At 39.8% G+C, this 17,799-nt stretch overlaps 1 protein-coding gene across 3 annotated transcripts in view; it reads right to left on the reverse strand.

Annotated features, from left to right (window-relative positions):
* EVC (EvC ciliary complex subunit 1) overlaps window positions 1–17,799 on the reverse strand; it is a 107,551-nt gene that overhangs the window by 34,921 nt on the left and 54,831 nt on the right. For all 3 annotated transcript variants that reach the window (XM_074274144.1, XM_074274143.1, XM_074274142.1), the window contains exons 11-12: window positions 17,204–17,302; window positions 2,695–2,907 (exon numbers count right to left, since the gene is read on the reverse strand). In XM_074274144.1, the coding sequence (XP_074130245.1) occupies window positions 2,695–2,907; window positions 17,204–17,302 (312 nt within the window). The remainder of the gene's footprint in view (window positions 1–2,694; window positions 2,908–17,203; window positions 17,303–17,799) is intronic.

The following is a 17,799-nucleotide window of genomic DNA, read 5'->3' on the forward strand; positions in this document are numbered from 1 at the left end:
TAAGAAACCCTGTCAGAGAAGAATTGGGAAACAATGGGGTCAAGAAAACTTGAAGAGGGGGCAGCTAGGTGGCGCAGTGGATAGAGCACCAGCTTTGAATTCAGGAGGACCCAAGTTCAAATCTGGTCTCAGACTTCCTAGCTGTGTGACCCTGGGCAAGTCACTTAACCCCAGCCTCAGGAAAAAAAGAAAAAAGAAAACTTGAGGAGAGATGGTCCAGGAGGTGGGGATGGTTAATGCTATTAAATGCAGAGAGGTCAAAAAGAATAAGGGTTCAAAGAAGAACATTGGGCTTGGCAATTAAATGACCTCTGTTACCTTGGAGAGAGCAATTTCAGTTGAGTGGTGATAAGGAAAGCTGTATTGTAATAGGTCGAGAAATGAGGGGAAGGGAAGAAAGTAGAGGCAAAGCATATAGATATATTTTTCTAGGTGTTTGACTATAAAAGGAGCAGAGATAGTAGTTGATCTAATATCTTGAGATTATGATAGGATCAAATGAAGGGCTTTTATTAAGAATATCTAGGTATATTTATAAACAGTAGGAAAGGAGTCAAGGCTTTATAACAGATTAAAAATAAAGCAGAGAGAAGGGATTAATTGATGGAACAAGCTCAAAATAATACGGGAGAGAAGAGAATCAAGAGCTTAAGTAAGGGAGCATATCCTGGTAAATAGAAGAGCCACTTGTTCTGAGATTAAATCTGAGGAAGATAGAGTAGGGGAGAGGGATGGTGAAGTGGAGAATTGAGAAGGTCTGGTTGCTTGTTGTCCTTCCTGCTTGAAGAGGACCCAGATGACATCACTGTGCTAGAGCAAATCCAAGATCAGGAGAATTTCAGAGGAATTATGTGGGCAGAACACATTTGAGTGCTTTGAGTTTTCTCTTTGTAGGACTGAAATGGAGCAATGATGTACGTGAGTGAGGTCAAACTGAATGGGAACAGTGACCACAAAAACTAGACATGAGGATCTTCGTAGGGCACATTTTGACTTAAAAAACACATATGAATATATTATGTCTTATTGTATTTTGCATTTATTTTGTTGAATATTTCCAATAACACTTTAATCTATTTCAGGCTGCACTGGGAAACTGTGCAAGTATTTGACACCTTTCATGGAGATCATGGACTTTAAAGAGGTTGATGAATTGAAAAGCTGTATATTTGAGAGGACATCAACCCTCTGTTTACCTTCATGTAAAGTTTATTCCTCACATCTTCATTAATGAGGCAATGTGGAAAATGAGAGAGAATGACAGTCTCTAAATATCTTGAGGCAATTTAAAGCAATTAAAGAATCAATCAGTAAATTAGTTATGACTTATACAACCTGAGGAAATGCTATCTTGATCATACTTATTTAATCAGTTGATGAGAGCTTTAAACTTACTTGCACATGTAGCTATTCTTGAAAAAGTTCTGGTAGAGCCAAGAAAAAAATCCACAAATAAAAAAGAAAACAAAAGAAAAGAAAAGGAAAAGGGAAAAATGAAGAGAAAAAAAGAACTTAGGTATTACTATAACCTAAAATATTCAAATTATTTCCATTATTGAACGGTTACAGCTTGAGTTGAAATATTTGCCTAAAGACACTTGTTCTTGCCCTGTTTTCATATCCATCTGAAACCCAGATCTTCTATTCAAAATGAGTAGATGCTGACTTTTTAATTCTGCACTTGCTACATCTCCCATAAATAGGAGAGGTCTTATAAATGTCTTATAAATGACATCTGAGCATTTCACTGCTCTCATGTTCCCAGTTTTTTTTTTTTCCAAGGAAATGGCAGGCTTTCTCATTGGGATTCATTTTACTGTCCTACCTAACCAAAAACTCTCAGTGATTCTCTGTTACCTATTAAGTTAAAACACAGAGACTGGTTGGTCCCTTTCCTTTTTTTGGGCCTGTTCCAATCCTAGAACACAATTCTTCCATATCTCAATTGTTTTCTTTCTTTTTCCCTTTTCTTTCCTTCCTTCTTTTTTTCTTTCTTTTTATCTGTCTACCTATCTACTTACCTACCTACCACTACTTTCCGATCACTGTGAACAATGAATTCTGTGAAATGGTCTCAAATTGGCAAGTTAATTCAAATTTGAAGTTATAATTATGTAAAATATGTTCAGTGGTTCCAGCTTCATGGAAATATACAACTTTCAAATAATGTGGTCGTTTCATGGGATTCATTGCTAGCCCTGAGACCTAGCATGCTCTCTGTGTGTGTCTCTTTGTCTCTCTGTCTTCATCTCTTTCTCTGAACATATAACCTACCAATAGATAATGTATATGATCTATACATACAATGTGAACATACATACATATGTACATGTAGTACATACATGCATATATGTATGCACACATGAATCTAGGCAGAGGTATACAGATACCCATGAGTTTCCACATGTAAATACATGTATGTGTATGTGTGTTGTGCCATATTGTATACCTTACAGCTATATGCTCTATATTATACTGTGTCATATTGCATCATATATTATTTATAGTATTGTATTACATATATTGTATTGTATTGTATATAGTATTGAATATATATATATATATATATGTGTATATATATATATATATGTATATATATATGTATATATATACTCAAATACTGTTTTCTATTTTTGCAATCTTGAGATGTTTTCAGAGTGATGTCGATCTGGCTGTTATAATCAAGCACAATACCTGTTTTTCTTGGTGAAGTACTTCTTGGAAAAGTGTCCACTGCTTTTCTCGGAATTGGTCCGACTTCTCCAGCTCGAGGGCTGCCCTGTCGTGAGCATCTTGCTTCAAGTGCTCACATTCTTGCAAGGGCAGGCCAGTCAGTCTCAAGAGGGTCTGAAGAAATGTTTCTTCTATGAGTTTTTCAAAAGTGTGGATACTTTTGCTATATAGCTCCTAAAAAAGGAAAACAATCCAAGTGAGCAGAATAGATCCTTCTGTCTGAGAAGGACAACTGGAGGCCATGTGGGATTCCAGAGAGGGGGCTCGCCTTGGACTTTGAATCAAGGCTCTGACTCGGTACCTGTGTAATTGTGGGCATGCCATTTTCTCTTTCTGGTTTCTTTCTTTCTCATCTGCAAAAAGAAAACTCCCACAACCTTGACCTCTCTCTCCAAGAGTGTCAGTGTGGCCTGCTTGAAGCTTAGATACAGAAATGGCCTCAGAATTAGGGAGTGGGGGGTTCAGGTCCCTCTTCTGACACCGTGAGCTAGGTGAGCCTGGTGAAGAACTTAACTTTACAACCTTTGGGACAACTAAGGTAAGTTGTAGAGCAGGTGGAGATCTACACTGCTAAAGTGCATTTCCACATGGGAACTTCCTTATAGAAACGCAGTCATAGACTTGATCTCTTCTCTCTTTTCCTAAATCCCCCCAAAAGAGGTTAAAATGATTTCCAAGGCAGGAGTTTTCACAGTATGTGCTTACGTGTATGTGTTTATCTTGCCTCCCTTTGACAATCTGGCGACAACTTTGTACCTCTTCATGGAGTATTTTTTTTTTTTAACAGCCAACATTTACAACAGCTATGATTTAAATAGTGCTTAAGGTGGGAAAAGCATTTTTACAAACATGACCTCCTTTTATCTCCATCACAAGGCTGAGGGGGCATTAATATTATCATCCCCATTTTACAGATGAGGAAAGCAAAACACACCAAAGTCTTCTTCATCCATAGTCCAGTGTTCTATCTACCATCCCACCTAACAGCAACTAAATGTATAAAATAAAATATATAAATAAGATTACAAAGTATATCACAGACCATACTGAACCCCTGCTCCAATGGACCTTCTTTATACCTTTCTGTTTTATGGCAACTAGGTGGTACAGTGGCCATAGTAAGCTCAGATCAGGTTTCAGACACTTACCAGGTGTGGGCCTCTGCTCAAGTCACCTCCCCCTGTATGCCTCAGTTTCCTCATCTTTAAAATGAGCTGGAGAAGGAAATGGCAAACGAGTCCAATATCTCCGCCAAAAAAATCCCAATTAGTACCAGGAATGACTCCCCTGCTTTTGCTTTCTTATTTACTTGTGCACATTGCACCTGGAGGGTAAGATACAGACACCCAGGCCTTTGTCGAACTAAACTGTCAAATTTTCCAATTCTACAAAGAGAGATCAACTCCACAGGGCTGGCCACACTGTTCAAATGCCAAATGTATGCTGGCAAAAGGCTACTTTATGGAGAACTTGCCCAGAGCAAGCGTTCACAAGGTGGTCAGATAAAGGGATACAAGGACACCCTCAAGGTCTTCCTTAAGAACTTTAGAATTGATCAGATGACATGGGAGACACAGGGATAGGACCACCCGGCATTGACGTGCCCTCATCAGAAATGCTGCTGTGCTCTACGAGCAGAGCAGAATTGAATTAGCTCAGGAGAAACAACAGATGTGCAGAGATTGGATCATAGATGTGTTCATCCTGGGGCAGAGCGTTCCGAGCTCACGTTGGTCTGATCAGCCCCAGATGGGCACACCGACTGGCTCAGACATAGTGATGTCATTTTTGTGTTCTTTGAGAATGAAGAGTAACAACCAAGCCAAAATCAAGCACTCCTCCAAGTAGGGGCCCAAGTAAGCCAGCTCTCAGGTAACAGCCCTTTGACTGGTAATCTAAAGATCCTCCTTAATCATCAAAAGCTATCTGGTAAGGGTGGTACAATAAGTTATCACAAACTCCTCTACAACTGAGCTATCAGAACCCTTTCATACTAAATAATAAAATCATTTACATTTATACTATTCTAAATTACTAATACTAAATTATCAAAATTCATTAATCTTTCCTGGTAAATTTGTGCATTTTACACACACACACACACACACACACACACACACACACACACACACACACACACACTCTTTTAAGGAAAGATCTGAGAAGGGAAGAACAACATTGGAAATGCATGGTGCAGATCACACACACATTTCCTTTTCTTATTTTTTGCTTCTTTTTTTCTTCTTTGTCCTCAAAAGTCCCATCTTACCTCATCCTCATCTCAAGAAAGATCAGGAGTCTGTGGTCCATTGTCCTCTCCAAGGGGTCAGAAATCTTCCAAGCTACTTTTGAAAGGTTTTCACAACTTAAGAACTCACATGCCTCTTATGAACTCATAATACTGTTTGTGAGCAATGTTTCTGACATGTCTTCCTACTAGATCAGGAATTCCATGAGGCTGATCCCCTTAGCTTCTCTGAACTTCTAATCTCTTCCACTGCCTCTCCCAGTGCTGGCCTGGCCATGTACTAGCCTAGCCTACTGCCCCATACTCAGAAGGTGCTTAATAACTGCCTACATCATGGAAGCCTATAACACAATCCTTGCTACTGAGGCTGGGGCCCTCGGACCACCGGAGTTTGGAATTTCTGAATTTGAGTGCGCTAGTACTAACATGGTGAGGCCCTGTGAGCAGTGCCTCAGGAGAAGCAAGGCAGGCAGGCTGGAAATGAAATAGGGGAAAGATCCCAGGCTGACCAGAAGCGTATTGGCCCCATTATTAGGTGTCCACTTTTGTTTTGAGTGAGATAGGGAGACCCGATCTCCCCCATACCCCACTCTCCCCAAAAATGAAGCACCGAGGGAGGAAATCAGGCAAGCAGACTGGAGGACTACCTCACCATAAGTAGGGACACATGAGGGAATGCAATTACATATTTTTGTTATAAAATAAAAACAAAACTTCCATTCAGAGGTCATTGTTCATTAAAAGACTCACAAAAGAGCAACATGTTGTTTCCAGAGATATTATCTTTTTTTAGTTTCTTTCAAAAGTGCTTTTGTTAAGATAGAATAAGCTCTCCATTTGATGTGTTCTTAAATTAGTCTATATGCGGGCTGACAGATAAAAAATTACAAAAAATTGTAAAAAAAAATTCAAACCTTCAACAATGAAGTGGATTTTTAAACAAAGATTCTGAGGTAAATCTAGACTTCATTTGTATGATGTGGATAATTAGACATGCATTATCTCTCATGGGGCAGCCGGCAGGATCAAATGAGATAATGTATGTTAGTCGCAATTATCCTCCCCATCATCATTAATTATGCAAATGGACAACAGTATTGGGGGACAGGAAAGGTGCTGGAATGGCAGGATGGAAGTAACAGTTGATCGTTCCCCTGCTCATCTGCTCTTCATATCTCCTCAACTCTTGTCCCCTACAGGCGCATGTGCCTTTGCACAGTTCATCGTCCTGTGCCATATTCTGGAAGTCTCTGCTCTTTTCCACAGCCAGAGCCTCAGACCGCGTTTTACCCACATTATGTTGTGACTTCCCCATTAGACCTCTCTTCATGTGTCACTGGGACCAAGAGTTAACTGTGAGTCCTCAAATATTGAGGGACAAATCCCTTTATTTTTGTCCAACTGCATTTCGGATCTCCTTCACAGGCCAATTGTACATTATCTCAAAGTCCGATTCTTTTTGGACAGCAAAACAACTGTTTGGACATGTAGACATAGATTGTACTTAATTTATACTTTAACATATTTAACATGTATTGGTCAACCTGCCACGGGGTGGGGGGAGGGGAAGAGGAGAAAAATTGGAACCAAAGGTTTGGCAATTGTGTATGTTGTAAAATTACCTGCATATATCTGGTAAATAAAAACTATAATAAAAAATGTTAAGGGGCAGGGCAATTCTCTGAGAGCCTCCCCAGCTGTGGACCACAGCATCTGAAGGAGCTGCAAGGGAGCCTTTGCTGACACAGGTGTTGCGGATTGGGAATGAGATTAATTGGAGGCAGAGGGAAGAGGAGAGAGGTCAGACAAGGCAATAGGCTCTCAGTCGGAGAGGTCAGAATACAGCAACTGCCTCTCAGTCTTCTCGTATCCTCCTCTCACAAGAGGAGATCGGTTCTGCAAGGCTGGGTGGCTCCCAGTAACATAACACTCATATACCAGGAGTGCTAAACAAAATTTCTGGCAGATTCTACCAAGCGGGGAGACATTCAGATCTAAGCTGATGTGGTGATTTTCCGAAGACCAAATTAGTTACGAGTGAAGAAGTTCCTCACCAGAAGGCTGGTCGAAAGGTCATGACTGATTGATTGACTGACTGCTTTGGGCATGGCAACCCAGGAAACCATGTACTAAGGTAAGAGTCTTTACTAACAACAGTAAAAAAGAGTAGCTAACATTTATCTCCCACTTGCTATGTATTAAGCACAGCGGTAAGTACTTTTCAATTACCTCATTTTATCCTTACAGCAATCTTGGGAGATAGGAGTTTTTGTTACCCCCATTTTGCAGATGAGAAAACAGAAGCCAAAAAACAAAAACAAAAGCAAACAAATAAAAAAGGCCATGGGACTTGTCTAGTGTCACTTGTCCTGTGGACAAAAAATAACTTGCCCATGGATTAATAGGAATAATGTTTTAGTTACATAAAAAAAGAATACATCAAGTTACAAAAGAAACTGATTATATTCAAAGTAATATGTGTTTTTTTTTTTAATTCAAGTTCATGTACCTCCTAAAATCAGTCTGTAGACCAGAAATATGGTACCCTGTATCTAGAAAGAGTGGTCCCAATACCACAAAAACACAGGTTTGTTTTTTAATATCAAAGCATATTTCAAAGGCTGTGTGACAGCTGCTGATTTCTGACCATGGCCAACTTTCCAACTTCCCAGCTCAAGAACCATTTCCTTCAAGCTCCTCACCTTCCTGTGATAATTTCCATTGGTAACTGAGATGCTGCCATTCTGTGACAAACTGGGGCACATTAAATTTGGTGGATTTAAAAAAATTGGAATGGAAGTAAGTTTTAAACATCATTTTGGGAAAAAGGTGAAGGAGCCATCTCCTCCCTCTAACAGTCCAAGCAATTCCTGTTGTACTATTTAGCTCTTTTGCATGACATAATTTTATTGATCCTATCAGATTACTCTCTCCTCCTAGATTTCTGATCTCATTCATCTGAACGCTCTCTAAGGATGCATATAAATCCACATCTTCCCATGAGTTGGCTCCTCCCAAATATGTACCTAATAGAGATCTACCCAATATACTGGAGACATCCTTTGCTGCTTCTTGACAGTGAAAAGAGCACTCCGGACACCTATTGTTACCATGGGGGCAGTCCATCTTTATTACTGTTATCATCATCATTATCTTCTTCTTCTTCATCATCATTTTTATTTTCCTATCACTTGATTCCTTGATGGTGTCTTTCACTGCCGGTCCTTAGGGTTCCACATCAGTTAGGTATGACGGCCCATCAGTTATCATTTCCTTCTTTTAATAGCATCTGGCAATGCTGGTGCTAGTAACATGAGCCTTTGTTTTCATGGGAAGCTTAGGATCATTAAAGGTGCTTCACGATTGCTTGAAGGTGATCTGCTCATTCCCTTCTTATTCAACTCTGGGTTTAGTTCACAGCCTCACAGCAGAATTTTACTATCCATCATTTCACTGAATGACAGGATTTTTAAAAAAATGCTTGAACTAAATCAGTCACACTTAGTGGATCATTTTATTTCTCCTTTCTTTCCTACAATATCCCCATCAGTGCAGAAGATAAAGTTGGTACACAGACACAAGCTCTAATTTTATGTTTATCTCATGAATTGCCATGGCCAGAGGATAAGATAGTAAACTAAGTGATTCTTAGTAAGTCTGGTTTTTTTAATTATTCTTTGTTATTCAGGATGACTCTAAAGGAACAGGAATAACTGGCTCCAAGCTGATAGGACAGAAGCCAACTATACAATATGATATCAAAAAAACAAACAAACAAAAAAATAAAAAACCAAACTCTATGAGATATCTGCATTAAAAGAGTCAATGTCTGAGATTAGACAGATCATAGTCCCATTACTCTGCTTAGATCAAATCACATCTGGGGTATCCTGTTCAGTTCTGGGGGTCATATTCTAGGAAGTGGAAACATAGACTGAGCAAGGATTATGAATGCTTTAAGATAAATCCACGTAAGAATCAGTTGGAAGAGCTGGAGATGACTAGCTTTGAAAGGAGACTTGGCTAGGACATGAACTCTATTTTCAAGTATTTGAAGGGTTGAATTTGACCTGTCCTCCTTGGCCCAGAGGTCAGACTTAGAAGCTCTGGGATGGCAGTTAGAAAGAACCAAAATTAAGCTTGATATAATGAAAACCTTCCTAAATATTTGACCCATCTAAATGTGAAATGAAGAATCTTGGGGATAATGAATTGCTCCTCCTTAGGGGCTTTCAGGGAAGGGTTAGATTTTTATTCAAGTATGGTTTGGACTCGATGGTCTCTGAAGTCCTTACTGATTCACTGATTCTGGATCATCTGGGTTGAAATGCTCCTAACCTGTAATGCTTCCTCCAACACGCTTGCCAAAGGAGAAAGACGGCAAAACATAAAGGGAAGTGGAGTGTCCCTGGTAGCCGCTGTCGTCTGTAACAACTCCCTGAGGGAGGGAACTCTGCGATTTGGTTTAGCCGGCACAGCTCCCCCGGCTTCCAGGGAGATGAAGCTGCCCATCTAGAGGACGAGTGTTTTGGCAGTATTTCATCCAACCTCTGGAAATGCTGATTTTCTGTCGGGAATCAGGTTGATATCGATTCTCTTCTCCTTTGAGACTTCTTTTCTCCAGAGCTACTTTGGATTACTTGAACAAATGTAATTGAAGAGTTGCCTTCTCTCTTATTCAGGATTTTATAAAGCAACAAAAATGAAAGCCACAAATTATCATGACAGTTAATTTTTAAGTCTATAAAATAGATTTGGTGCTGTTATTTCCACTAAAAATGGTGAAGGACTTTGACTTCCAATGTGAAATTGTCCAATGGGTTCATTCTTTTTGCTCTCCTCTGATAAGCAAGAAAAGGTATTTCTTTCCCTTTTTAATTTTGATGTTTTTTTCACAGGATAAATATTGATTTTTTGCCTTGAATAGAGCTAAAATTAATTTGTTTTATTTCCTACTCGACTGCCTCAGCATCTTTGAAGTGGCCAGGGTGGCTCTAGGGAGATGGAGACTGAGAATGGACTTTTGCCATACGATTCAAAGTATCTATTAATAGAAACCCAGTGTCTAAAATGGAAGAAGTAAGAGTCATAGTGTCCCCTGCTTCAATAGATCATCTCTGAAATGCTGAGCACAGTTCTGGGCACCATACTTGAGAAGGACATTGACACCCCGAAGAACATCCATACAAAATTAGCTTGGGAGGATGAGGGGATGGAGGCCAGACTTTTGAGAATCACTTTAAGGAGCTGGAGATGTTTAATAGACAAGAGATTATTAGGAGGGACAGAAGGGAAAAGGATTTGGTAGTATATTCCCACGATGAGAAGTGACTTGCCCACTCTCCTACAGCTAATAAGAGTCAGATGTTCAAATTTAAAAATCAAAATCTAGTATACTCTCCACTAAACTTTACCATCATCCTTTTCCCAGAAGATAATAATAGATGGAACAAATCCCCTGTATTCAGACAGAGTCTTTGCTCTGACAGGGATATTCATGGAGAACTCTCAAACTTCTAGGAAGGCTTGGACCACATCATCTTGGAGGTCATCCCCAACTCCCAGATGCTGTGATTTTAAATCCATCCACTATTCAGCAAATCCAACTAGCTGAAGAACATCCTCAGAAAGGGGAAGGAAAAATATGACTCCCTTAGCAGAACTGACCTACCAGTTAGGGTGCTCAGAATGACTGGGAGAGAAGTATCTTCTTTTATCCATACAGCTACAGATAGAGGCGATTATTATCTTCATTATAAGATGAGAAAACTAAGGCAGATAAAGCTTAAGTGACTTGCCCAGGAGTGAGTGTTTGAATCAGGATTTGAACTCGAGTCTTCCAAAGTCCAGTTCCATCCCTCACTAGCTGATATGGAGATTCATCAACTAATCCAGAATTGCTTGCTAAAGATTCTTCATGTGGGGCTCAGCTTGGGGCATTGGTGTATAAAAACGAAGGAGTTCACTCCATGCATTCTTGAGTTTCTACAGTTATAATATTCACAATCACAATAGAACTGAGTTGGCTCTAACACCAGGATATCTAGGGTCAAGCCCTGCCTCTGAGAGATATAGACAAGCTCATTAGCTCTTTGTGCTCTCAGAAACTGGCCAAAGCCATAAATGCCAAGAGGATGCCAGCCTGCACTGGTGGATGTAGTTTCATCACCTGGGAGTTCCCAATATCACTGGAAAGGCAAGTTCAGTCCCCTTCCTTTTAGAACCAAGACCAGTTGAATGGAGGTATGGACAAGCTGCTATGAAAAACGGGGGAGGGAGGATTAGATTAATTTTAGCATGAACAAGTTCGCTTGAATATATTACACATGCAGAATCAATAGAACTCAGTAACTGGCCAGCTACTGAGGACATGGGAAAGAAGGAGCCAATCACAATTAAAGTTTGAAATTTCCCTTAGCCATACAATGACTTAGGATGTCACTAGGATGGATTTAAAGGCAAAATTGATTGGAAATCACAAGAACAGAGTCTGAATCTCAGTTCTTCTCTTTATTATCATCTTGCCACTGGGCAAATAACTTTGAATTTTCTGGACTCATTTTCTCTACTATAAAATGGGCTCATAGATCTCTAAAAGCTCCTCTAGCTTTAAATCCTATGGCACAATTTGAGCCTCAGTCAATGGTCAGAAATATTTAAAAGGAAAATCAATCAAGTTTGGGCGACTCCTTTACCTAGGACGGTAAGGGAGGAAAGATAAACATGCCTCTAAGGTTTTGAGGCACTGTGGCGATTGGGAGGATGGTGGCTCCATAAGTAGAAATAAGGGAACAGATTTGGGAAAAAAAAGGCTCAAGGTTCTAGATTCCTCAGAAAATATCTGTAATGAGGACTGACCTTTTGCCATCTTAGAGTACCAAGTACACGTGTCCAGTTGTAAAGCATTATCAAGGCAGCCCCTGACATTATTAATGACCTAATGAAATGCCTAAGTCAGGTGTCCCTGAAACACTTTCCCGTTTGTAGGTGATCACAGATGAATCCTGGCATCTCAGGCCTCCGAACCGCAAACCAATTTCTTTGAATTCTGGGGAGCTTCTGCTGACCTTTAAGGAAATCTCAACACTTCCCTTGCACAACAAGCTTTTTAATCATGGAATGACCTTTTCAAAATCATGATGCTTCTCTGCTCTGTTTCCATTTTGCTCAACTTATATGGAAAATGAGCTGAGTATTATTAGGATTTCTCAGTACTGACCTGTAAATTCAGGCCTGTGTACCTACAGGAGTGGGAACATTTCAAACAAATATTAGAAAATGTCACAGGATTGCCCTCTTGAGTAAATCTCTATGATATTTCTTGATGGATATAATGGAATAAGCATCAGTCCAAGACTCTGGAAATCTTAGGAACAAGTAAGCTCTCCCTATCCTTTACTTGTCTAGCTGGACTTTCTGACATCTCCCCTGTCTATTAGAGTCATTCAGGTACAGAAATCCCAATGTACTCTTCAGGACATTAGGTGGCCTCAAAGGTAGCTCTTGCCCATAGTTTGTAATCAATCTGTCACGAAGGATTTATTCTTTGAGCAACCTTCCCCTGGTGCGTCTGGGTATCGAAGCAATTCATGGATGTTTAATATTTTGGTTTACCAAAAGTTTAATGATTTGGCTGACCTGGAGGCTTCTTCTATTGAGGCAGAGGGAAGCTTCTGTCCAAGTCCTGATAAATGGTTTTCATGAGCTGCAAATATCCCTTTGCTAATGGTTAAGCTTCTGAGAATGAAGCATGTTTACTGTATCCTATTTAAATTGCTCTACTGAAAGCTGCTGGGGGCCTCATGCAAGGGCTGCTTTATAACTATCTTCTGGTCACTAAGTCGCATGCTTGTATCACTTAACATTTTTCTTGCTATCATTTTGAACCAAGTTTCCAAAAGCAAGCCGAGGAGGTTCCTTGTCCCTGGTTCCAGTTTCAGCTCAGCGATCATTTTCCATGTCTAAGTTGTAAATACTGGTCCACTTGAATTCAAGCAAGTTTCTGAGGCAAGATTTGTACTCGGGTGTTCATGTCAAGTTCTCTATTCACTGTACCACCTAGGTGCCTTCTGTTATGGGCTGAAGAATTTCTTTTAGGTGTAAGCCACTTAAATATATTTTCATATTTGCAACAAAAATCAGACTAAGAGGAAAAAGACACGAGGGTGGGAAAAAACAACTGAACAAAAAGGTGAAAATCATGTGTTTTGATCCACATTCAGCCTCTATCGTTTTCTGGATATAGAATGCACTTTCCATCCAGTCTGTCCAAATTGCCTGGAATCACGTCATTGTTGTTTGTCAATATCCATCCACTGCATTTAGATTCATCAAATCAATTGGCATCAATTGGGCCAAATAGTTCCTAATGCTTGCTCTAATTTCCTCCTCATTGGTCATACATTTTGATTCTAGTAACTTAGTTTCCCTCTTCCTTTTTCCTGAATCTTCTTCCTGCATTTTGTTCACGCTAGCATCTAGAGCTATAAAACTTCCCCTAACAACTGCTTTGGCTGCATCCCCAAAGTCATGGTAGTTTGTCTCATTATTGTCACTCTTGGGTGATGTGCTGAAGAGTTCTGAGAAAAAGCTTGACATGATAGCAAGAGCTCAGCATTTATGGTCCGGAGGCCCGAGTTTCAGGCTGACTCAGTACGGCTTAGCTGTGTGGCCATGAAGAGGCCGTTTCATTTCTTCATTCCATTTCTCCATCATAATAAGTCATCTTATTGACTCCCTGCCCAGGAAGTAAATCGGCACGCTGGATTTCAGGGAATTGTCAGTATCCCATGATGCAGCCTTGTTTTAAAAATGTGAGCTTCGGGGCTTGGACTGGGGAAGGGACACATTTGTACAAAATGGATTTTATAGTACACCCCCCCTTTTTCAATGATCTGTTTCATAGATGAAGCAGCTTTGTGTCTGAACGGGGGACCAGAAGCTCACATATTTATGCCTCAGCTCTGGCTAACTCATTGTTTGCCTTTTGACAGGTACCTGAGCCTACCTTGATACCCTGAGAAGCTGGGTAGTGTAGTGAATGGAGCCCTAGCTCTGGAATCAGGAGGCTCTGAGTTCAATATCACTACCAGATGTGTGACCTTAGGCAAGACACTTAACTCCTTTTTGCCTCAGTTTTCTCATTTGTGAAATGAGATGGAGAAGTGTAAAGTTCTGTCATCTCTCAGTTGAAATCCTTCTCTGGGAGGAGGTTTCTTTTCTGTATAATCTTTTCCTCTGTGAGCAGGTTTCTTGGGAGGCTTCTGGAGCCTTCCCCTCCAAAAGTGTGGGATTGCTGGACTTGTGAATCCAAGGGACGTCTTCTCTTTGACTCAATCCAGACCTCTCCTTCTAGACTGCCATCCAAACTCAATGTCCCAGTCTAGACTGCTCTCCAGGCTCAATGTTGCCTTTTTCTATTCTCCCAGAGAATGGACTTGTGAGTACTCCTACAGACAATGAACTTGCTCCTTTTTAAAGTTGTGTAAACTCCTTTTCAGAACTCCTTTTAAAGGTGTGAACTAAAGGTGTGAACTCTGACCTAGAGAATTGTTTAGACAACCTGAGTTAGCACCTCGTAATCCTAACAGAGAAGGAAATTGTGAATTACTATTACTATCTTTGCTAAAAAAAAATCCCAAATGGGCTCACAGAGAGCTGGACGTGACCGAAATGACTCAACAACAGCAAAAAGTAGGCCTGAGCAGACATAAGTATTGTGCTAGAATGGTAGTTCTGGAAGGGTCAGCTACTTCAATTTTTTTAGATGAGGAAACTAAGGCTTAGAGAAGAGCAATGGGCCTGCCAATGGCTATCCAGATCATAAGAAGCACAGGTGGGACCCAAGTCCAGTTTTTCCAGCTCCAAATCCAATACTATTTCCACTAACATGATACAGCTCTCGCATACACATGCAGAATACATAAAGGTCCTCAAGAACTCCCACTAAAATGATGTAATAGGTCCAAAAAAAACCACATCAAGTCTGGTTTGAGTAGACAAATTGACTTGATTCATTAAAGCCAAAAACTAGGATTTAGCTTTATTGTGAAATCAGTATTCATGAAACACATTGAGATTGATCTTGCCCTAATACTCATTAGGGAAAAGGGACCGGGGTAGTTAGTGTCTGCTATTTTACTGTCAGTTTCTTGATTTAGTTTATCATTAGAGATACTCTAATATCAGCAATATTTTACTATGCCCATACTTTTTGGGTGACGACAATCGCCATCCTGGTACTGAATATCCAGCATCCCATTTGCGATTCAATCCTGCCAGAAACACTTAGAGAAACCAGAGGGAAACATCCTGATTTTGGCTTGTAACCTGAACCACGTAGGAATTCCATAGTGAAGCTGTAGAACTCCCCAGGTAGGACTCAGAGAAAATCCAGCTCTTGCCTTATGGAGTCATATTCCCTGAGCAGTTTTAGGAGATAGCAAAATTTTATGGCTTCATGGAGTTTTTGAAATATTCCTGTGGTTCTCCCCCAAACCTCACAGAGTACTCATCCCTCTACCTTATTTAGCAAAATAAGAACCCTTCCCCTCCAATCAAGATAAGGGTCTATGTTGGTGTTATTATTTAATTATTTTTATTATTTCATATTATAAAATTTAATTTGGATTTATTTAATAATGTGACATATCACAATATCATATCATATAATATAATGACACTATACAATATTAAGTAATATATGATGTGTTACATGTTAATATTCACTATATAGTAACCATCTTTAAGATGGTAAATCAAACTGGGATTCTTGGTCTTTAGTAGTGATACCTGATCTACCTTGTTCTCTCTATCCTGCTGTTTTAGTAACAAGCTCCTGACTTCTCCCTTGGAGCAATTCTTTTCCTAGTGGTGACCATCAAGCTCACACTTTACAGGCGACAAGTATCACTCTCCTGCTAGTGGCTTGCCAGCCTCTCAGAACCTCCCTAGTTGTGACCCTATTTCTCCAGGAATACTTTTAGATATTATCAGAATTTTATATGTGAAGTCTCCAGTGTAACAACATTTTTAAAAATACCTTCCTCTTCAAGAAACCCTTCTAGGTGCTATGGATAAAAAGAAAGGAAAAATAATAATCCTTAACTTCAGGAAGCTGACATTCTACTGGAGAGAAATGATGCATACTAAGAAAAGTTTATGCAAAATAGAGACAAAATAAATGCAAAGATTTTTTGGGGGGGTGGGGAAAAAGAGAACATTAATTACTGAGGATATAAGGAAAGGAAAGAAGTTGCATTTGAGCTGTGTTGAAAGAAACAAAGTATTTCAAGATAATTTTTTAAGGAAAAAGAATATTCTAGATATATGAATAATCTGTGCAAAAGCCACTTTGCCTAAAACCTAAGCCAGCTGAAGTAACTTAGGAGAGCTGATAATTAAATTTTCAGGGTGAATTCTTACATATGGGAAATCAGCTACAAATCAGGACTTGATTTACTGTTTGGTTGAATTCCAGACTTAATAAAGTAAATGAGGAAAAATAATGCTGATTAAAATTAAATGTCTATTTTATATATTTTTAGGAGTTTTGGTTGTTGAAAATTTAATAGCACATCCCAAGAACATAGCCTAGGTAAGGGAAAGTAACATGACATCAATTTGAGAAGGTATGTTTTAAGGAGACTGGCTGGAGCCAGATAGAGGACAAAAGACACTCCAGAAACATTAAGTCTGGCCCAGTGGCACGGAAACCTGCATGGTTCACCACTGACCCCATTGGGTGTTCCGAGGAAAAGGGTTTCTATTAGTAGGAGTAGAGTTGAGACTTAAAGATTGACAACATGAAAGCCCGAGACTCACGGAGCCATTTTCACGTGTCTGGCTACACTTGGGGTAATCATCATCAGCATCTTCAATCCCCATTACTTTTTGCACATCTAGACCCATCCCCTTCTTCTCTTACTTGGCTCCTTTGTTCTTTTGGGCTTTCTTTTCTTTATTAAACTTTACACTCTCCCCACTGCAACCTAGCACGTTGAGGCGAGAAGCATTATTAACCTATTGGCATCAGTGCCTCAGTGCCCATAGCCACACTGAGAAAATGCAGAGCTGAGACTCGAACCTAGTCTTCCTGAATCCAAGTCCTGGCACTTCCCATTCTAGCCCACTTGGGGGGGGGAGGAAATGATTAATGCATCATGCGAATATTAATTCACAGATTTTTTTTTGCTACTCACATACACAAAAAAAGGATGGTACCTGGCAGAGATCAGCGACAGCCTCAGTGGTTTTAATGTCATCCTCCTCTTCAAGATCATAACGAATTAATCTCTGCTTTTCCAGGACTTGGTGATAAGCCTGAAAGTATTATGAAGAGAGATGGCTAGTGAGAACACGTGAAGCTGTTTTCATAAATATGGCCCCGTTGGGTTTGGTTTTCTTACAGGCTTCTCTTTCCAAGACTGCAAAACACTTTCCCAATACTTTTCTAAGTTGTACATGTTCATCTTTGGCTCTGAGAAGTTGAGTTTCTGTCTCAGAACAGAGATCAGTTGAAAGAACCCTTTTCAGAATCACAAAGGAAGGGACAAAACATCCATAAAGTCCGGTCCAGTGTATTTATACTTAATTAACGAGGTGTGCTGAGAAAGGAATACGCCCGATGGCTTTGGCTGTGCCTGAAGGTTCTAGATGGAAAACTTTTGAATGGCATGTAGCACAATGAGAAAGTGGAGTTAGATGATGCTTCGTATTCTAGTTTCAACATTGACTAATCACCCGTGACTGTGGGCAAGTCATTTGACTCGGTTTTCTTGTCTGTAAAATGAATGAATTCTACTTGAAGTATCTTCTGC

This window comes from Sminthopsis crassicaudata, chromosome 6, assembly GCF_048593235.1.
Source record: "Sminthopsis crassicaudata isolate SCR6 chromosome 6, ASM4859323v1, whole genome shotgun sequence".
NCBI lineage: Eukaryota > Metazoa > Chordata > Mammalia > Dasyuromorphia > Dasyuridae > Sminthopsis > Sminthopsis crassicaudata.